The sequence below is a fragment of the Lynx canadensis genome, chromosome X (assembly GCF_007474595.2).
Source record: "Lynx canadensis isolate LIC74 chromosome X, mLynCan4.pri.v2, whole genome shotgun sequence".
NCBI classification, from domain to species: domain Eukaryota; kingdom Metazoa; phylum Chordata; class Mammalia; order Carnivora; family Felidae; genus Lynx; species Lynx canadensis.
In genome coordinates, this window is record NC_044321.2 from 110,178,423 (window position 1) to 110,198,070 (window position 19,648).

Sequence of the window (19,648 nt, forward strand, 5' to 3'; positions counted from 1 at the left end):
CACTGAATATATCCCGCCACTCCTTTCTGGCCTGCCAAGTTTCTGTGGATAGGTCTGCTGCAAACCTGATGTGTCTTCCCTTGTAAGTTAAGGACTTTTTTCCCTTGCTGCTTTCATGATTCTCTCCTTGCCTGAGTATTTTGTGAATTTGACTCTGATATGCCTTGTTGATGGTCAGTTTTTGTTGAGTCTAATGGGGGTCCTCTGTGCTTCCTGGATTTTGATGTCTGTGTCTTTCCCCAGGTTAGGAAAGTTTTCCACTATGATTTGCTCACATAACCCTTCTACCCCTATTTCTCTCTCTTCCTCCTCTGGGACCCCTGTGATTCTGATGTTCCTTTTTAATGAGTCACTGATTTCTCTAATTCTTAAATCGTCCTCTTTTGCCTTCATCTCCCTCTTTTTTTTCTGCTTCGTTATTCTCTATACGTTTGTCCTCTCTATCACTGATTCTCTGTTCTGCCTCATCCATCCTTGCCGCCGCTGCATCCATCCATGATTGCAGCTCAGTTATAGCATTTTTAATTTCATTCTGGCTATTTTTTACTTCTTTTATCTCTGCAGAAAGGGATTCTAATCTATTTTGGACCCCGGCTTGTATTCTTATCGTGATTCTAAATTCTGGCTCAGACATCTTGCTTGTATCTATGTTGGTTAAATCCCTGGCTGTCGTTTCTTCGTGCTCTTTCTTTTGGGGTGAATTCCTTCGTTTTGTCATTTTGAAGGGAGAAAAGGAATTAATGAGGTAGAAAAATTGAAATTAAAAAAATTAAAATTAGGGGCGCCTGGGTGGCGCAGTCGGTTAAGCGTCCGACTTCAGCTCAGGTCATGATCTCGCGGTCCGTGAGTTCGAGCCCCGCGTCGGGCTCTGGGCTGATGGCTCAGAGCCTGGAGCCTGTTTCCGATTCTGTGTCTCCCTCTCTCTCTGACCCTCCCCCGTTCATGCTCTGCCTCTCTCTGTCTCAAAAATAAATAAACGTTAAAAAAAATTTTTTTTTAAAATTAAAATTAAAAAAATATTAAAATTAAAAATTACGCACGCACACACACACACACACACACACATACAAATTGAATAGATGATGCTAGATCCTGGTTGTATTTTGGTCTGGGTGTTGAAAGTGGTTTGACAGAGAAAATAAAAGGGGGGGAAGAAAAAAAAGGAAATCTTTTGAGAATTTGAAAACATGAATACACTGAAGTAGACTAAAATGAGATGATGCAGGTAAAATTGAATTTGAAAATATATACACAAAAGTAAAGAGTAGAGAAAAATTAAAGAAAAATATTTTTAATAAAAATTAAAAATAAATATGAATTTTTTTCTTTTTCTGTATTTAAGAAAAAAGAAAAGAAACGAAAAAGAGAAAAAAGATAAAAAAGAAAAAAGAAATCGTTTGAAAATTTGAAAAAGTGAATACACTGTATTAGACTAAAATAAAATGATGGAAGTAAATAGAATTTGAAAAAGTTTACATAAAAGCGAAAAATATAGCAACAAAAATTAAAGAAAAGTATTTTTAAAAGAAATTGAAAGTAAAAATGAAGTTTTCTCTTTCTGCATTCAAGCAAAAGAAAAAAAAAGGAAATTGTTTGAAAATTTGAAAAGGTGAATACACTGAAGTAGACTAAAATAAAATGATGGAAGTAAAATAGAATCTGAAAAAATTTACACAAAAGGAAAAAATATAGTAATAAAAATTAAAGAAAAATATTTTTAATAAAAATTGAAAATAAAAATGCATTTTTTCTCTGTGTTCAAGAAAAAGAATTGTGAAAGAGAAAGAGAAAAAAGGAAAAAAAAGAAAGAAATATGAATAGATGAACCTAACAGATTAAAGTAGGACTGAAATTGCTTTGTTTTCCCTTAGATGTTAGTGTATGTAGCACTTTATAGTCCATAAACTAAGCTGGCAGTGAGACTTGTGTTCTTGAGAGCCAGGTTGGCCCAGGTGGGCGGGGCTCAGTGTAACGGCTCCGCTCTCCACTAGATGGCGCTGCTAGCCTACTGGGGTGGATTGTTGCAGTGCTCGTAGGTGCCTATGCGCATGCGCAGGAGCGGTGAAAATGGCGCCACCCAGCCTCCCTGTTTGTTCTCCTGGCTCAGCAATCACGCACCCGTCCTCTGTCTTCAGCTCTCCTCCACTCCCCGCTTTTTCACTCTCCGTCACCAGGACCCAGGCAGTGCCTCTCTCCGAAGTTTTGTCTCAGATGCGGCTGTGTTCCCTGGCCCCTTCCGAAGGACTTCGGTTTTGACCCGTTCCACCCCTCTGCGGGAGGGTCTCACAGAGCAAAGGCCGAATGAGCAATGGCCGAATGTCGGCTGCACCCAGGAACGCGGGTGGGACCCCGCCGCTGCCGGAGCCCCGAGACTGCGGCCAGGTGCCAGCCCGCCCCAGAAAAAGTTCGCGAGACAGTGTAGCAGCGGCGTCTCGGGGATGATGGAAAATCACAACACACACCTGGCACCAGGCTTCCCCCTCAACGACCCTGTTCCAGCACCAGCGAATGTGGCCGTTTTGCGGGGTCTGCTGGGACCAGGTGGCTTCAACAGTCTACCAAATATCCTTCCAGGGGTGGAACCGCTTCTCCCCGTGTGGCCCGAGAACCTTCCGGAGCCCACCCTGCTCCTGGGGATTCGCCCTTCCCACCAGAGCACCGTCAGGTATCGAACTGCAGAGTTGCAGCCTTTGCTTTCCCCTTGTTTATGGTCTTAATGGAATTTAAGCCCTCTCCTTTCTCTTTTCTCCCTTTTTAGCTCAGTCCTGCGGCTGTTTCCAATTTTCCACTTTCTCTCCAGCTGCTTTTGGGGAGGGGTGCTGTTCCCGTATTCTCCCCCCCCCCCAGTCTCCGTCCTCTCTCTGCCCGCAAAAGCAGTTCCCTACCTTTTGCGGCTTCTCGCTCCCCAAATTCACCTCTCCGCGCCGTGTACCTGCTGAATTCTGTGGTTCAGGTTGTGCAGATGGTTGTGTTTATCCTCCAGTCAGTTTTCTACGTGTGTAGGATGGCTTAGTGTTGGTCTGGCTGTATTTCATGGACACGAGATGCACAAAAAATGTCCATGCTCTGACTGATGATACTGTCAACTGTTTCTTTCCAGAGAAGAGGGCAGGTGCTTCCTAAATTTCAGTCATTTGTACACCATCTTGGTTTATTTTTGCCAGATCTGAGGCACCTGTGTTATTTATCTATTTAAATTAAAAAATTTTTTTTAATGTTTATTTTTTTGAGAGAGAAAGAGAGAGTGCTTGGCTAGCTCAGTTGGTAGAGCATTTAACTTTTAATCTCAAGGTTGTGAGTTCGATCCCCACATTGGTGTAGAGATTACTAAAGATAATTAAACTCAAAAAAATTTAAATAGCGGCACCTGGGTGGCCCAGTCGGCTAGGCATCCGACTTCGGCTCAGGTCACGATCTCATGGCTCATGGGTTCGAGTCCCACGTCGGGCTCTGTGCTGAAAGCTGAAAGCCTGGAGCCTGCTTCGGATTCTGGGTCTCCCTCTCTCTCTGCCCCTCCCCTGCTCACACTCTGTTTCTCTCTAGCCCCATTATTTATCTATCTTTAAAAAAATGTTTATTTATTGGGACACCTGGGTGGCTTGGTCAGTTGAGTGTCTGACTTCAGCTCAGGTCATGATCGCCTGGTTTGTGAGTTTGAGCCCCACCTCGTGCTTGTGCTGTCAGAGGGGAGCCCACTTCTGATCCTCTGCCCCACTCTCTGTGCCTCTCCTTCACGCCCGCTTTCTCTGTCAAAAATACACATGTTTAATTTATTTTGAGAGAGAGGGAATCCCAAACGGGCTCCATGCTGTCGCTGCAGAGCCGAAAGCAGGGGCTGGATCCCACAAACCACGAGATCATGACCTGAAGCAAAGTTAAGAGTTGGACACTTAACCACCTGAGCCACCCATGCACCCCCTTCTCCCCCTCACATGCATAGCCTCCCCCGGGATCAATATCACTCACCAGAGTGTGGTACGTTCGTTATAATTGATGAACCTACATTCTTGCACCATTACCACCCAGTTTACGGTAGGGTTCACTCTTGGTTGTACATTTTGTGGGTTCGGACCAATGTGTGACGACATGTGTCCACTGTTACGGTATCATACCCAGTAGTTTCACTGCCCCACAAATCGCCTGCCTTTTGCTTTCTGCCTATTCCCGGGTAATGGCTGTCTAGCGCCCTCTACTGACGAAACTTTTTTCGGCGCCAGCTTGCAAAGGGAAACTAAAGGGCCTAGATGATTTTCACAGAGACCAAAGGGAATGGATTTGGAGATGAGGGGCAAAAAGACAAGGACTGGCACACTTTATACGCGTGTACTCATCAATACTGTGATGAAAGCGAGCCCTCTGCGTACCTCCAGAAATCTCTGGGTAGCTCTCTTCTCTCTGGTTTTCTGCCCCACACCATCTGGCCCCTCGGTGTCCCTGGACTGTGAACTTGTTGTCTTCAATTCGGGGAGCCTGCAGGGCGCTGCTTGGGGCCCCTTTCCTTGCACCACAGCCTGGGAACTCTCTCTGGGAAGTAAGCTTGATGCAGTAGTAGGGCTCAGCGTATTCGTTGCCTTCCTCTTGGTGATCACTCTCTTAATGTTCTTTGTTGTCTGAGGTTCAAAAACTGTTGTTTTCATATACTTTATTACCCATTTTGGTTTTAGTTGTTTAAAGTGAAAGCGTAAGCGGCGCCTGGGTGGCTCAGTTGGTTACAAGTCCGACTTCGGCTCAGGTCACGATCTCGCGGTTCGTGGGTTCGAGCCCCACGTCGGGCTCTGTGCGACAGCTCGGAGCCTGGAGCCTGCTTCGGATTCTGTGTCTCCCTCTCTCTCCGCCCCTCCCCCGTTCACACTCTGTAACTTGGCCCTTCCTTTCTTTTTAATTTTTCAGAAACTCTTTATTTTCTTCAAAATTTTTAAGTAGTTTCCACATCCAACATGGGGCTTGAACTCACAACCCTGAGATTAAGAGTCCCATGCTCTACTGACTGAGCCAGCCAGGCACCCCAGAGCCTTTTTGTTTTAGATGTGTCTCTTATATACAATGTATTGTTGAGTTTTGCTCTGTGGTAACTTCTGAAAGCCCCTTTCCTCTTAATAGGTGAGTTAAACATATTTACATTTATGGATATGACGTTTGGTCTCAGTTCTGCTGTATTATTTTATGCTTTGTAAATTATTTTTATATCCCACATTTTATTGATTCTAAAACTCTATTTTCCCATATTTTAACATTTATGAAATTAGGATGTGTCTCTTTCAGATGATGGGTTGTCAAAGTTTAATTGGCAATGTTTTTTCCTAGCAGCACATAAAATAATGATGTTTTATAATTGGTGGCATTTGGGTTCTGTGAAGTATGATTAAAAAATTTTTTTTTTTATTTTTTTTTTTAAATTTTTTTTTTTTCAACGTTTATTTATTTTTGGGACAGAGAGAGACAGAGCATGAACGGGGGAGGGGCAGAGAGAGAGGGAGACATAGAATCGGAAACAGGCTCCAGGCTCCGAGCCGTCAGCCCAGAGCCTGACGCGGGGCTCGAACTCGCGGACCGCGACATCGTGACCTGGCTGAAGTCGGACGCTTAACCGACTGCGCCACCCAGGCGCCCCTAAAAAATTTTTTTAATGTTCATCTTTGAGAGACAGAGAGACAGAGCTTTAGCTGGGGGAGGGGCAGAGAGGGAGGAGGGGCAGAGAGAGAGAGGGAGACGGAATCCGAAGCAGGCTCCAGGTTCTGAGCTGTCAGCACAGAGTCCGATGCGAGGCTCGAACTCACCAACTGTGAGATCATGACCTGAGCCAAAGTCGGATGCCCAACTGACTGAGCCACCAAGATGCCCTGTAGTATGATTTAAGTAGGCTCCATGCCAACATGGAGCCCAATGTGGGGCTTGAACTCACAACCCCGAATCAAGACCTGAGCTGAGATCAAGAGTTGGATGCTTAACCGACTGAGCCACCCAGGTGCCCCTGGATTGGTGCCTTTTATCAGTTCTGGAATTCTCAGCCATTGTCATAACTTTTCTTCTGTCCTTTTCAGACTCCGATTAAACCTAGGTTAAAAGTTTTTATTTTCTCCTCTGTGTCTCTTAATCTTCCTTCTGTATTTTCCATTTTTTCCTGTGCCGTGTTCTTCTGCCCTATCTTCTAGTCTATAAATTTTCTTCCTCACTTGTTTCTTCTCTTATAAACACAAACATTGAGTGCACTTGTGATGAGCACTGGGTGTTGTATGTAAGTGATGAATTACTAAATTATTTCATCCATAAACAAACCTCAAAAATACTGAAAAAAATAAACATAGGCATTGATTTTTTTTTTTGAGAGACAGGGAGTGCAAGTGAGCGAGGGGCAGAGGGAGAGAGAGAGAGAAGCGGGGCTCACCCGAAGCAGGGTTCGTGTTTGCCCTAAGCGGGGCTTGTGCTCACCTGAACATAGGGATTGAATTTTTAATTTCAGTAATCATCTGTCTCATTTCTGCAAAAATTTTTAAAAGTTTTTATTTATGTATTTATTTTGAGAGAGAGAGAGTGTGCATGCAAGCAGGGGAGGGGCAGAGAGAGAGGGAGAGAGTATCTCAAGGAGGCTCCTCACAGTCGGCGTGGAGCCCTACATGGGGCCTCCCATGAACCCTGAGATCATGACCTGAGCCAAAGTCAGACATTTAACCAACGGAGCTACCCAGGCTGAGCTGTCAGCACAGAGCCTGACGAGGGGTTCGAGATCATGACCTAAGCTGAAGTCAGAAGGCTCAACAGACTCACCCACCCAGGTGCCCCAACATACACATTGTTCTCAACAATTGTTTGTGGAGTTTCTTTGAGCCCTGGGGTCAAAGTACTTTCCTCCAGAGAGGATTTTCATTGACTTCTTCCAGGGGTTTTTGGGAAATACCAGTCTGGGGCCGCCTGAAAGCAAATTCACGACTTGACTTTCCTGGGGCCACTTCGGTGATGGGACTCCAAACTGCATATATATGTTAGGGCTGGCCTGTGGCCACAACTGTTCAAGGACAGTTCCCCCACTGCCTTTTCTGTTTAGCACCAAGGCCATCTTCCCTGTAGTCCTTTGGGGGAGGAGAAAAAGCTTGCTTCCTGTTCGTCTTTACCCTGAGGGTATTGGTTTTGAGCGGAGTGGGTGGTCTCAGAGCCTTCTTGCCTGGGAGGGCCCTCCTCGAGTTCTCTGCTCTTTATTCCAGGAGGCTACCCAAACTGTCTTTCCAAGTTTGCCCAGGTCAGATGTCCCCAGGGCAAGAGCACCATCAATGCTCCCTCACGGAGGTTACCTCTCTGGTTTCCTGCTTTAGAATTTGACATGGCAGTTCTTTACTTTCTTGTCAGCTCACGTTTTGTTTTTGTTTTTAATTTAAAAGACTTTACTTTGGGGGCTCCTGGGTGGCTCAGTCGGTTAAGCATCCGACTTTGGCTCAGGTCATGATCTCACCTTTCACCAGTTCATGCCCCACATTAGGTGAGCTGGAGTCCCACTTCTCTCTCTCCCTCCCCCTTCCTCTCTGCCCCCATGGGATTCTCTCTCTCTCTCTCTCTCTCTCTCTCTCTCTCTGCCCTCCTTCACTTTGCCCTCTCTTTCTCTCAAAAAAAAAAAAAAGAAAAATTCATTTCCTGTTATGTGAAAAGAAAGAAAAAGAAAACTAAGGCGAATAAAGACTGACCTACAGAGGATTATATGGGGCAAAATCTGAATTGCATCCCAATGGTTTTTGATCCAAATCCTCGTCTCTTTGCAATATACCAAACTACCTCTTGCATTTTTTGACCCCCTGTAGGATATTAGCTCTTAGGACACAGTTAAGAAGTGCCTGGCACATAGTAGATGTTCAAAAATATTTTGCTGAATGGACGAATGGATGAATGAAGCAAAGTTCCCAGCCTTGTGATCTGCTGGGGAACACAGTTGACTAGGGGATGTAAACGTGTGAATACACTGACTACAATTTGATGTGGTCCGTGACTGGCATACGAGCCCAGTGCTATGAGAGCACAGCATAAAGAATTCTTTGTGGTCATTTACCTGGTTAGACGTAGAGACTGTGGCGGAAGATGAGGCTGGAGAGAGACGTGGGATTCGGATCCTTAAGGGCCTTGTTACCACTTTACCCATCACATTGGACCCTTTTGTGTCCCCGAGTGGTGGAGATGCTGTTCCTGGGGTGATTTAATCCTCACAGTACCCATTAAGATAAGTGCTGTTATTGGGCGCCTGGGTGGTTCGGTCAGCTAAGCGTTCCGCTCTTCATTTGGGCTCAGGTCATGATCTCATGGTCCATGAGATTGAGCCCTGCGCTGAGTGCAGAGCCTGCTTGGGATTCTCTCTCTTTCCCCCCTCTCTCTCTGCCCCTCCCCCACTCACTCTCTATCTCTAAAATAAAATAAAAAAGGTAAGTACTGTTACGATTTCTGCGTCATAGGTGTAGAAACCGAGACACTGAGGGGTTAAGCGACTTGGTCACACAGGCTAGCGGATGCTGTACCCGACTTTCCACCTTAGGCGGTTTGACTGTGGAGTCCACATCCTTAACCACTGTGCTGTGCTGCTTGTGCCGCTTCTGTTAGTACAGATCATGAACATCCAATACTGATACATGGTATCCCTCCATCCTAGTGCATGCAAATCTGCTAGCTGCATTTTATTGCTCTATATGGTTATTCCATATTTCATTTCACTGTCCTGATGGTCTTGTTTTCCAGTTTCTAGTTATTTGCAATAATGGACAGCATTGCCGTGAGCAGTACTTACTCTCCACCCCAAGCTGATTGTGATACTCCCCACAGGGGCACTCTTTTTTTTTTTTTTAAATATTTTTAAAAGTTTATTCATTTATGTTGAGAGAGAGAGAGAGAGAGAGCGCACAAGCAGGGGAGGGGCAGAGAGAAGGAGAGACAGAATCCCAAGCAGGCTTTGCGCCATCAGCACAGAGTCCGATGCGGGGCTCGAACCCACGAACTGTGAGATCATGACCTGAGCCAAGATCAAGAGTCAGACGCTCAATGGTCTGAGCCACCCAGTCGCCCAGCCCCAGTAGGATCACTCTTACCCTCTATCATCACTGTACTAAAGGATCTCTAAAGTTCCTTCAGGCCTGTCACTCTCAGTTCTGGGATTTGCAGAGCCATGATTCTTAATCTAGGAGTTCTGCGTGTTGCAGATTACTCAATATGGTAATTGACAAGGTTCATTTGGACTCATTTTCTGAAGATTGAAGGGCCTGGGTGATGTAACAGCTAGTATTTATTCAAGGCTTCCTATGCTAAGCACTTCACTAAGTACTTTACATACATGATTCTATGTAGTCCTCAACAGTTCTATGAGCAATCTTATTTTTTTAATTAAAAAAAATTTGTTTAAGTCATCTCTATACCCATCATGGGGCTTAAACTCATGATCCTGAAATCAGGAGTCACATACTGTACCGACTGAGCCAACCAGGTGTCCCTATTGTCCCCGTTTTTAAAAAGAGGAGGGGTGCCTGGGGAGCTCAGTCTGTTGAATATCCGACTCTTGATTTCGGCTCAGGTTATGATCCCACAGTTTGTGGGATCAAGTCCTGCATGGGGCTCTGTGCTGACAGCATGGAGCCTGCTTGGGTGTCTCTCCTCCTCTCTCTGCCAGTCCCCTGCACGGGCATACTCTCTCTCTCTCAAAATAAATAAACATTAAAAAAATTCTTAAAAAAATAAAAAGAGGAAACTGAGGGTCCAAGAGGTTAAATGACTTGTTTATGGTCATGCAGCTAGTAACCAGCTGTTTTTAAAAAAATTTTTTTTTTCAACGTTTATTTATTTTTGGGACAGAGAGAGACAGAGCATGAACGGGGGAAGGGCAGAGAGAGAGGGAGACACAGAATTGGAAACAAGCTCCAGGCTCTGAGCCATCAGCCCAGAGCCCGACGCGGGGCTCGAACTCCCGGACCACGAGATCGTGACCTGGCTGAAGTCGGACGCTTAACCGACTGCGCCACCCAGGCGCCCCAGTAACCAGCTGTTTGATTGCAAAGCTCATATTGCCAAGCCCTTCGTTTGCTAGGGCTGCTCTAAAAACACACTATAAAATTGGGAGCTCAAACCAACAGAAATTCATTGTCTCACAGTTCTGGAGACTAGAAGTTCAAGATCAAGGCGTCAGCAGCGTTGGTTCCTTCCGAAGGTTCTGAGGGAGAACTGGTGGTTGCCAGAGGGGAGGGGTTGGGGGATGAGCAAAAATAAATGAAAGGGATTACGAGGTACAAGCTTCCAGGTATAAAAAAAAAAAAAAGTAAGTTATGGAGATGAAAAACAGAGAGAATATAGTCAATAATATTATAGTGTATCTCATTTTTATTCCATGGCCAGATTTTATTTTTTTTAGTTTTTAAGAAAAGTTCAAGTTTCTTTAAAATTTCTTTATCTTTTTGCAGCCTGAATTCAACAAAAGTAATATTTACTTCCTCTTCAACCACGTTGATATTACTATTGCATACCACGAGGACAGTGGAAGAAATGGGGGTTTTGCGAGATTGGTTTCTGCTAGACTTGAGCCCCAAAGGTAATTAGAGAATATCTTTTTTAATTAGCTCCATTCATTTAAAAATTAATTCAGAATATGGAAGTTCTCAACTAGAATTCTCATTTTTAGGATACATGTGTGATGTCACGTCAGACATACAATTTGAAAAATCAAATAGGCAATTTATTCCCTTCTGCCTGTAGTTAGCGTTTGAATACCATGTAATGTGAGAAAGAATTGACAGATCTGGAAGGGAATAGACCTACTGAGGGCATCCTTACTCTCTTCTTTACTTGCTGCCCTATGATAAAGAGCTTAGATTTCAATTTGTGCTTCTTCAGAGGACAGGTCTCTTACTGGAGTCTATTAGGCAGGTATCACCTGAGTATAAGGAAGACTCTACTAACAGTTAGAGTTCTCTAACTCTAATTAAATAAGTAATCCCAAGAATTAATGAGTACTGTATCCCTGGATGTTACAGAAAGAGCCTGGATGACCCAGGTGTTGGAGAGTTCATAAGTAGGCATCCAGCACAGTGTCTGGTCCCTAGTACGTAAGTGCTCAATGAATTGTAAAGGACATTGGGTAACAGACTCGACAGGCGACCTTTAATGTTCCGACTCTAAGATCCTATAGGATAAATTAGTACTCTTCCAGTAAGACAGGTAGAGAGGGGAATATGGCACACAATGTATAAAATCATGGTCCATTATGGGAAAAATATACAAAACCTGAAATATTAAGATGAGGAAGTTGTCCCTTGAAACTTCCGTGAAGTATATTAAAGGAGGCACATGTGGTATAATTTTCTGAACACGGAGCAAGGAATTAGGAAATTTGGATTTTTAGTCTCATCTGGTTCCATTTTGGAAGTGAACCCTAAGTTTGTAGAAATGAGTCAGACTTCATTATTTTTAAGGCCACTACCCTATCTTACTTTAGCCACGGCTGTTCCATCTGTCACAGATGATGCTCAAAGAGAAAGAATAGAAAATGTATCATGCCAAGCTTTTGACCATGGGTAGGTTAACTTGATCTGTCATAGGCTTAATTTCCTCATCTGTGAAAGGACAGGGCTGAATTAGGAGTTTTTCACATGGCCCCTGATGTATCAAACCCTGGAAATTTTTATTGACGTGTATTTTCCTGGGGAAAAGGATCAGGGCATATTTTTTGAACAATAGGGAATAAACATAGCTACCAAGAGAGGCCAGGAAATACTCATCATTGTCAAGGGCAATCACCCGTGCTTTTTTTGTGTGTACGTCACTTCTGATATCTGGCAACAGAATTTTAGGACGATGGACTGTGAGGTCTATCTCAGGATGGCTGCTCATATTCAACGTCATTAGGTAGTAAACATACAAAGTATGATCATCCAGGAAGAAGCTAGTCTCATCAGCTATATGAAAATCAAACTTAAGGCTTTACAGTTATACCTCATATTCTCAGACTCAGAGTAAAAAGTGAAGAAAATGGTTTTTTAGAGTAGCATGTATCTAGTCATTGTAAAGGTCATTTTTGTGGGCCTCTTGAGAACGAGGACTGTGTTATAATTAATTTTTTTTTTTTTAGAATTAGACAATCTGTTCAAGGCCATAGCAGTGAGTTAGGCCTAATGGTGTTCTAAGCCTACCATCTTGTGTTGTCTTTTAGGTACTGTACCCAGCTAAATTTGCCTGATGGTTACCATGGCTGATCGTTCCTTTTTCCTAGAATCACTTGCTTAATTTGGCTTTGAGAATACCATACCTCACTGATTTTCTCCTGTCTCACTAGTTGCTTATCAGTTGTCTCCTCATTTCTCCAACATCTCAATATTGGAGGGTCCCGGGACCGAGTCTTTGAACTTTTTTTCTTCTTTATATATACTTACACATTGGCAATCTTACCCTGTCTCCTAGTGTTAGAGCCCACATTGACTCTTTGATCTGTAGACTTGTATATGCAGCTGTCTACTTGACGTGTTCATTTGGATGTCTAATAGGCACTTCAAATTTAACACGGCCAGAAATGAACTTCTAATCTTTCCTCCAACCTGTTTTTCCTAGTGACTTCTCCATCTCAGTAAATGGCAACTACATCCTTCCAGTTTCTCAGGCCCCCAAACTATGGCCACACCCTTAACTCCTCTTTATTATTCTTCATTCATACCCTGTATCCATGCCAACCTTTGGCAGATAACGTGGCTCTCTTCTTAAAATATATTCAGGATCCACCACCAGTTCTCATCACCTCCACCACTATCATCTGGTCCAAGACATCATTATATCTCAAGTGAATTAGGGCAAAACCCTCGCTGGTCTCCCTGGTGCCACCCTTGACTTCCAGCAGTCTCTTCTCAATACAGCTTGCAGAGTATTCCTTTTGAAATGTCAGCTCATGTCAGCCTTCTGCTCAGAATCTTCCAGTGACTTCCCATCTCACTTAGAGTAAAAGCCAGTTTTGAAAATGGCCTACAAGGCCTTATACAGCCCACACGCAAGGCCAGTGGTTTAAAATAGGGCTTTTACATTGATTAGAGATCTTTTTTTTTAATATGAAATTTGTTGTCAAATTGGTTTCCATACAACACCCAGTGCTCATCCCCACAGGTGCCCTTCTCCATGCCCATCACCCACTTTTCCCTCCCTCCCCCCCCCATCAACCCTCAGTTTATTCTCAGTTTTTAAGAGTCTCTTATGGTTTGGCTCCCTCCCTCTCTAACTATTTTTTCCCCTTTCCCTCCTCCATGGTCTCCTGTCTTTCTCAGGATCCACATAAGAGTGAAACATATGGTATCTGTCTTTCTCTGACTTATTTCACTCAGCATCACACTCTCCAGTTCCATCCATGTTGCTACAAAAGGCCAGATTTCATTCTTTCTCATTGCCGAGTAGCATTCCATTGTGTATATAAACCACATCTCCTTTATCCATTCATCAGTTGATGGACATTTAGGCTCTTTCCATAATTTGGCTATTGTTGAAAGTGCTGCTGTAAACATCGGGGTACAAGTGCCCCTATGCATCAGCACTCCTGTATCCCTTGGGTAAATTCCTAGCAGTGCTGTTGCTGGGTCATAGGGTAGATCTACTTTTAATTTTTTGAGGAACCTCCACACTGTTTTCCAGAGCGGCTGCACCAGTTTGCATTCCCATGATTAGAGATCTTAATACAATTTTTGCCGCATAATCTCATTGATGTGAAATGCAGATATTTCATGTGCTGGGTTCAAGGCCCAGACTTAAACAGGGAACCTTGGTATGCATTATCGTGCAGTCATTGAATTTTTTTCTGTAGATGTTGTTTGTTGGTAGCCTTAACAATGATCATTTTTAAAATTCATAGCTGTTTCACAATACAATTTGGCTTTCAATGAATTCACCCTCCAAATACTTAGTAAGGACATATCATATGTCAGACACTAGGGTGACAAAAAATGAATGGGAAGAGGTGAACATGAATGGCATCCGCAATTGTGAGTGAATGGCGTTATTGCACATGTACTTGTAGAAATAACAGTCCCACAAGGATTGCATATTATTCTTTAAACAGAAGCCAAGGGATAAATTATATGTTGAGCAGATAATTCAAAAGGGAAGCATCACTACTTCTCCTTTTGATTTTTCCATCTCCCCTTTATTCTTCTTTTATTTTTTGCGTGATATTGCAGTCTCTTTATTCCTTTTTCTTAAAGATTTTATTTTTAAGTAATCTTTACACCCAATATGGGCCTCGAATTTACAACCCGGAGATCCAGAATCACGTACTCTACCGACTGAGCCAGCCAGGTGCCCCACGAGAAGGTTCTTAGCGACACATTTTCTCTTGCTATCTGAAAGTAGAGCGTTCCTCTGAAAGCTTTTGGAAGTCGAAATGTCAAAAGCGAAGAAGCAATTGCCATTCATTTATACGGAAAATTTTGTGAGCATTTCCAGACTCCCCAAATCCCCTTTCTTAGGCTTTTCTGATACCTTAAGGCACATCTTGCTAATGGATGCACAAAATAAGCCAAGATAAAGCGCAGATGCTCACACAGTTCAGAGCTCTGGGGGCTTGATGTCGAAATGTCGAGTGTAGTTCCCCAGGAAGGAGCTGGGCGGCGCCACTCTCGCTACTGGGTGGGAGGGGAACTGCCTCTCTAATGGCTCCCTGCAACACCAACACTGAATGCTCTTTTTGATTTTTCAGAAAAGTGAAAATCCTCTTCGGATTTCTTTCACTTAGTGAAAACAGGTACTAATGGAGGTCTTTCGTAGAAGCCAAGTGGCATAAAGTGAGCTTTGGAAAAGCAGGGGATACCTGTTTGATGTGTTGGGCAGTATATTGACTCTTATTTGAGTGTTAGGGACATTTAGAAACAAGGCTATTTTTTTTTTTTTAAGTAGGCTTCATGCCCAGCAGGCTTGAACTCATGCCTCTGAGATCAAGACCTGAGCTGAGATCAAGAGTCAGACGCTTAAGCACCTGAGCCACCCTGGTGCCCCAAAACAAAAGTATTTAAAATCATAAAGTTTTGGGGTGCCTGGGTGACTCAGTCGGTTAAGCGTCCAGCTTCAGCTCAGGTCATGATCTCACACTCCGTGAGTTCGAGCCCCACGTCGGACCCTGTGCTTAGCAGCTCAGAGCCTGGAGCCTGCTTCGGATTCTGTGTCTCCCTCTCTCTCTGCCCCTCCCCTGCTCATGCTCTGTCTCTCTCTGTCTCAAAAATAAATAAATAACATTAAAAAAATAAAATCATAAAGTTTTAAATACTAATTATAATGAAAGGCAAATTTTTTCAACCTGCTACTGTTACATTCCTGAATAGCCATGAATCGGAAATTTACAACGGTAGTTTGGTATAAAAATTACTTTCTCTTCCTTCCCCCCTTCTTTCTTAGCTATAAGCATTCAGGTGAAGGCCGCCTAGCCTGTAATGGACCCCCTATGGAAATTCCTGAAGAACATACAGAGAAGTTTAATGTAACCTACACTTACTCTGTGCAATTTGAAGTAAGTATTCCACGCCATCATCTTACTTTTGTTCCAAATCAGGTACATAACTATCATATACTTCATTAATATTAAAGCCTTAATTTTGATCATCAGGGTTGTATAACCCAGCCAAAAGCCCGAGAAAGTAGGTAAGTTCTTTACATTCAAACCAGAGGACCATCCTTAAAGGAATATCTGTATTAAATCTACCACATTTCAGGTACTGTGCCAGGTAATTTACTTTCTCCTACTTCCTCAGAGGTTTGAAGGAAGTACGTGGGAAACCGGGGGTGTTGCCTGGGCTTGGCAGGTTGCTCGAGTGGGACCTGAAAGGAAGAGTATGTTGTGGAAGAGACAGAGGATAGGATATGTAGTGAGAAGAGCCTCCATATTGGGCTCAGACTGACCTGTGGTTCAAATTGAGGCTTGGCCACTTACTGGCCACGTGAGCTTAGGTAAGTCGTGGGATCTCAGGCTCGATTTCTTCTCTGGTCATTTGTTCCTCGTTTTCAGAATATATAAAGACCTTAGCATTGCACAGAATAGGTCCTCAACATATGGCATTCGTTATTGTTTCTACACATTTAATTCTTCTTTTGTAAGTAGCTATTTTTATGAAGTGGTGTGTATCTTCAGTGGCTAGAGAGACGTACAGACTGACTATTAACAGTCTGGTGAATAATCTAACAGCTCTCTGATGCCCGTGTTTCCCAAAGGTTTTTCTGGAAACTGGTTGCTTCACATTTTATTTATTTTTGCTTTATATTTTATTTTCTTCATATTTATTTTAAATTCATTTATTTTGACAGAGAGAGGGAGGGGCAGAATCCCAAGCAGGCTCAGCAAGGCTCGGCGTGGCCTCGAACTCACGATCTGTGAGATCACGACCGGAGCCAAGATCAAGAGTCAGACGCTCAACCGACTGAGTCACCCAGGCGCCCCTTATTTTTGCTTTGTGTTTTAAAGGGTGTTAGGTGAGAAAAGGGTCCTGCGATGAGGTTACTTTGGAGAATGCTAGGTCAAGCAATGTTAAAACAATGCATTGAGAGTATTCATTATGTTAAAAAACACTGAATTTTCAAAAGATAATTATAATACTTAGCATTTCATAGACCATGGCAGAACTCATGGGGATATAATGTTCTTTAGAATATACAAGGGCAACACTGCACGTGGTGCCAAAAAATATACGACTTTGTACAAATGAGATATTTACATGTGCTGTTTTCACTTCATGTGTATGTCATGGATGTCTTTCCGTGTCAGTAGAGTCACATCCTTTTTAGTTTTTAATTTTTAAAGATTTTTTTTTGATTAGAAAAATTTCTTTATTGTTTATTCCTTTTTTGAGAGAGAGACACACACAGAGCATGAGCGGAGGGCGGGCAGAGAGAGAGGGAGACACAGAATCTGAAGCAAGGTCCAGGCTCTGAGCTGTCAGCGCAGAGCCCGACGCGGGCCTTGAACTCACGAACTGAGATCATGACCTGAGCCAAAGTTGGATGCTTAACTGACTGAGCTACCAGGTGCCCCTATTTTTAAATTTTTAATATTTATTTTTATTTTAGAGAGAGTGCATGAGTCAGGGAGAGGGGTAGAGGGAGAGAGAGAGAGAGAGAGCGAGCGAGCGAATCTTAAGCAGGCTCCATGCTCAGTGCGGAGCCCATGTGGGGGCTCAATTCCACGACCCTGGGATCATGAGCTGAGCTAAAAATGAAGAGTCAGATACTCAGCCGACTGAGCCACCCAGGCGCCCCAGAGTCCCATCCTTTTTTTTATTTTTATTAAAAAATTTTTTTAATGTTTATTTTTTACACACAGAGAGAGAGAGAGAGGGAGAGAATGAGCGGGGGAGGGGCAGGGAGAGAGGGAGACACAGAATCCGGAGCAGGCTCCAGGCTCTGAGCTGTCAGCACAGAGCCCGACGCGGGGCTTGAACCCACAAAAAGTGAGATCATGACCCGAGCTGAAGTCGGACACCCAACCGACTGAGCCACCCAGGCGCCCCCCCCATCCTTTTTTTAATTTGCTGCCTACTACATTTAATGTGTAGGCCATGATTGACTTATTTATTGCTTCATTGAGAAAAACAACCCAAATGTCTAATTTTTAATTTAGAAACGGTGGTTTAATGAACATTCTTATGTTTCTTCTTGTGTGATTATTTCCTAAATTTCAATTCCTAGCACCAGGATTATGTAGGTAAAAGTGTGTGCAGATTTCGAGAACACATTGCCAAATTCTTGTCCAGAGAAGTTGCTGGGCCCGAGGATGTGCTGTTTCCTCACATACTCAGCAGTGCTAGGTTTTTGTCAATATTTTAAAATTTTGCTTCAGAGTTTTATTTTATTTATTTATTTTTTAACATTTATTTATTTATTTTGAGAGAGGCAGAGTGCGAGTGGGGAAGGGGCAGAGAGAGAGGGAGGCAGAGAATCCCAAGCAGGCTCTGCACTGTCAGCACGGAATCCCATGCGGGACTCGAACTCACAAAACCGTGAGATCATAACCTGAGCCCTGACCAAGAACCGTCCTGTGCTTCCGAATTTTAATTCTGTGACTATACCAAAGGGAGATCGATTCATATTAAGCAAACCCCTAAGGGTCCAATGTATTAACCAGAATACCGATTTATTAATTTACATGGAAAAATATGAGTGCCAGGGACCACACCATTCATGTTAGCTGGTTAGCACATCTGCCTGTGATAACGATATATGAGAAAGCAAATAGAAATAGAATAGCATAAATGGAAAGTTTGTTGGTGAGCCTAGGACCCCAGAGCAAAAGGAAGTGGGTATTAAAACATGATATTCATGGCCCTCTAGTCCTCTGCTTGCCCATGGGCCAGATGTTTATATTCATGAGCTGGGTACTCTTAGTCCTGGACAGTATTACAGGTGTTTCATCAAAAGATTAACTTGGGGGCTTTCCTTTTATAGGGAAAGCCTTTTAAGACTATATAGATTTATGCATTTCTCTTTTTATTTTTTTTAAGGCAATATCTCATATTTTTGAGTCGGCTTTGATCATACTTGATTTGGTGTAAATGACTTATTTCTTAAAGCTTTAGATGTGCTTTCTTGAGACCAAGCCCTAATCACATTATTGGGGATTAGGTCTCAAATTTCTTCAAACATTTACAAATTGTGCTCAGCTTGTGTCATTTCTATACATGACCTGCCAGCCATTACAACATGATTTTTTCCTAATCTCAGTCTGAAAGCAATCGCACCTTAGGGCTGCCTTGCTTTTGTCCCTATGTATCACCTATGTGGTTATATCCATTTTATAAATGAGGCTACTGAAGCCCAGTGAGGTGGGGTAATTTTCTCAGGATCATTGCTGGCGGGAGGTGCAAGTGATATTCAAACTGTCTGGCCCCCAAACTCATAGCTTTTCTGCTATACCATTCTGGCTTTCCGTATTAAAGGTCTATTATATCTTCTGTCCACAGAGTTACTCTAAAGAAAATGAGAAACGTTTATATTAGAAATGCGTGTGTGTGCTTTGGATCATCTGGCTAGAGGTCAGGATTACTTGAGCCTACATCCTGCGGTTTACGCAAAGTACAATCGGTGAAAACAGGCAATTTACTAGTCCAATATGGTCAGCCTTCTGATCTCTGGATGAAATACAGAAGTGTAATCTGGGGGAAGGAATGAAATACACCCTGAAGAAATTAAAATAACCTTTCCCTAATGATTGAGAACATTATTAAAAGTCTAAGTTATTATCAGAAGTTGATCAGGGGCACCTGGGTGGCTCAGTCGGTTGGGCGTCCGACTTCAGCTCAGGTCATGATCGGTCTCATGGTCAGTGAATTTGAGCCCCGCGATGGGCTCTGTGCTGACAGCTCGGAGCCTGGAGCCTGCTTCAAATTCTTTGTCTTCTCTCTCTGCCCCTCCTCTGCTCACATGCTCTCTCTCTCTCTGTCTCTGTCAAGAATAATAAATAAACATTAAAAAAATTAAAAGAAGATGATCAAAGAACTGAAGCCCTTCTACATTTTTATCACTTATTTGTCAGCTATACACATTTAAATGTAGTGGCACGCCTGGCTGGCTCAGTCAGTACAGCCTGCAATTCTTGATCTCAGGGTGGTGAGTTCAAGCCTTGCTTTGGGCATGGAGCGTACTTAAATTAAAAAAAAAAAAAATTTAAATGTAGGAACTTTTATGCATA

General features: G+C 43.1%; 1 protein-coding gene across 2 annotated transcripts in view; it reads left to right on the forward strand.

Moving 5' to 3' along the window:
- Nucleotides 1–19,648, forward strand: part of LOC115507663 (transmembrane 9 superfamily member 2-like) — a 90,266-nt gene that overhangs the window by 23,921 nt on the left and 46,697 nt on the right. For both annotated transcript variants that reach the window (XM_030306126.1, XM_032592231.1), the window contains exons 6-7: nucleotides 10,416–10,543; nucleotides 15,370–15,481. In XM_030306126.1, the coding sequence (XP_030161986.1) occupies nucleotides 10,416–10,543; nucleotides 15,370–15,481 (240 nt within the window). The remainder of the gene's footprint in view (nucleotides 1–10,415; nucleotides 10,544–15,369; nucleotides 15,482–19,648) is intronic.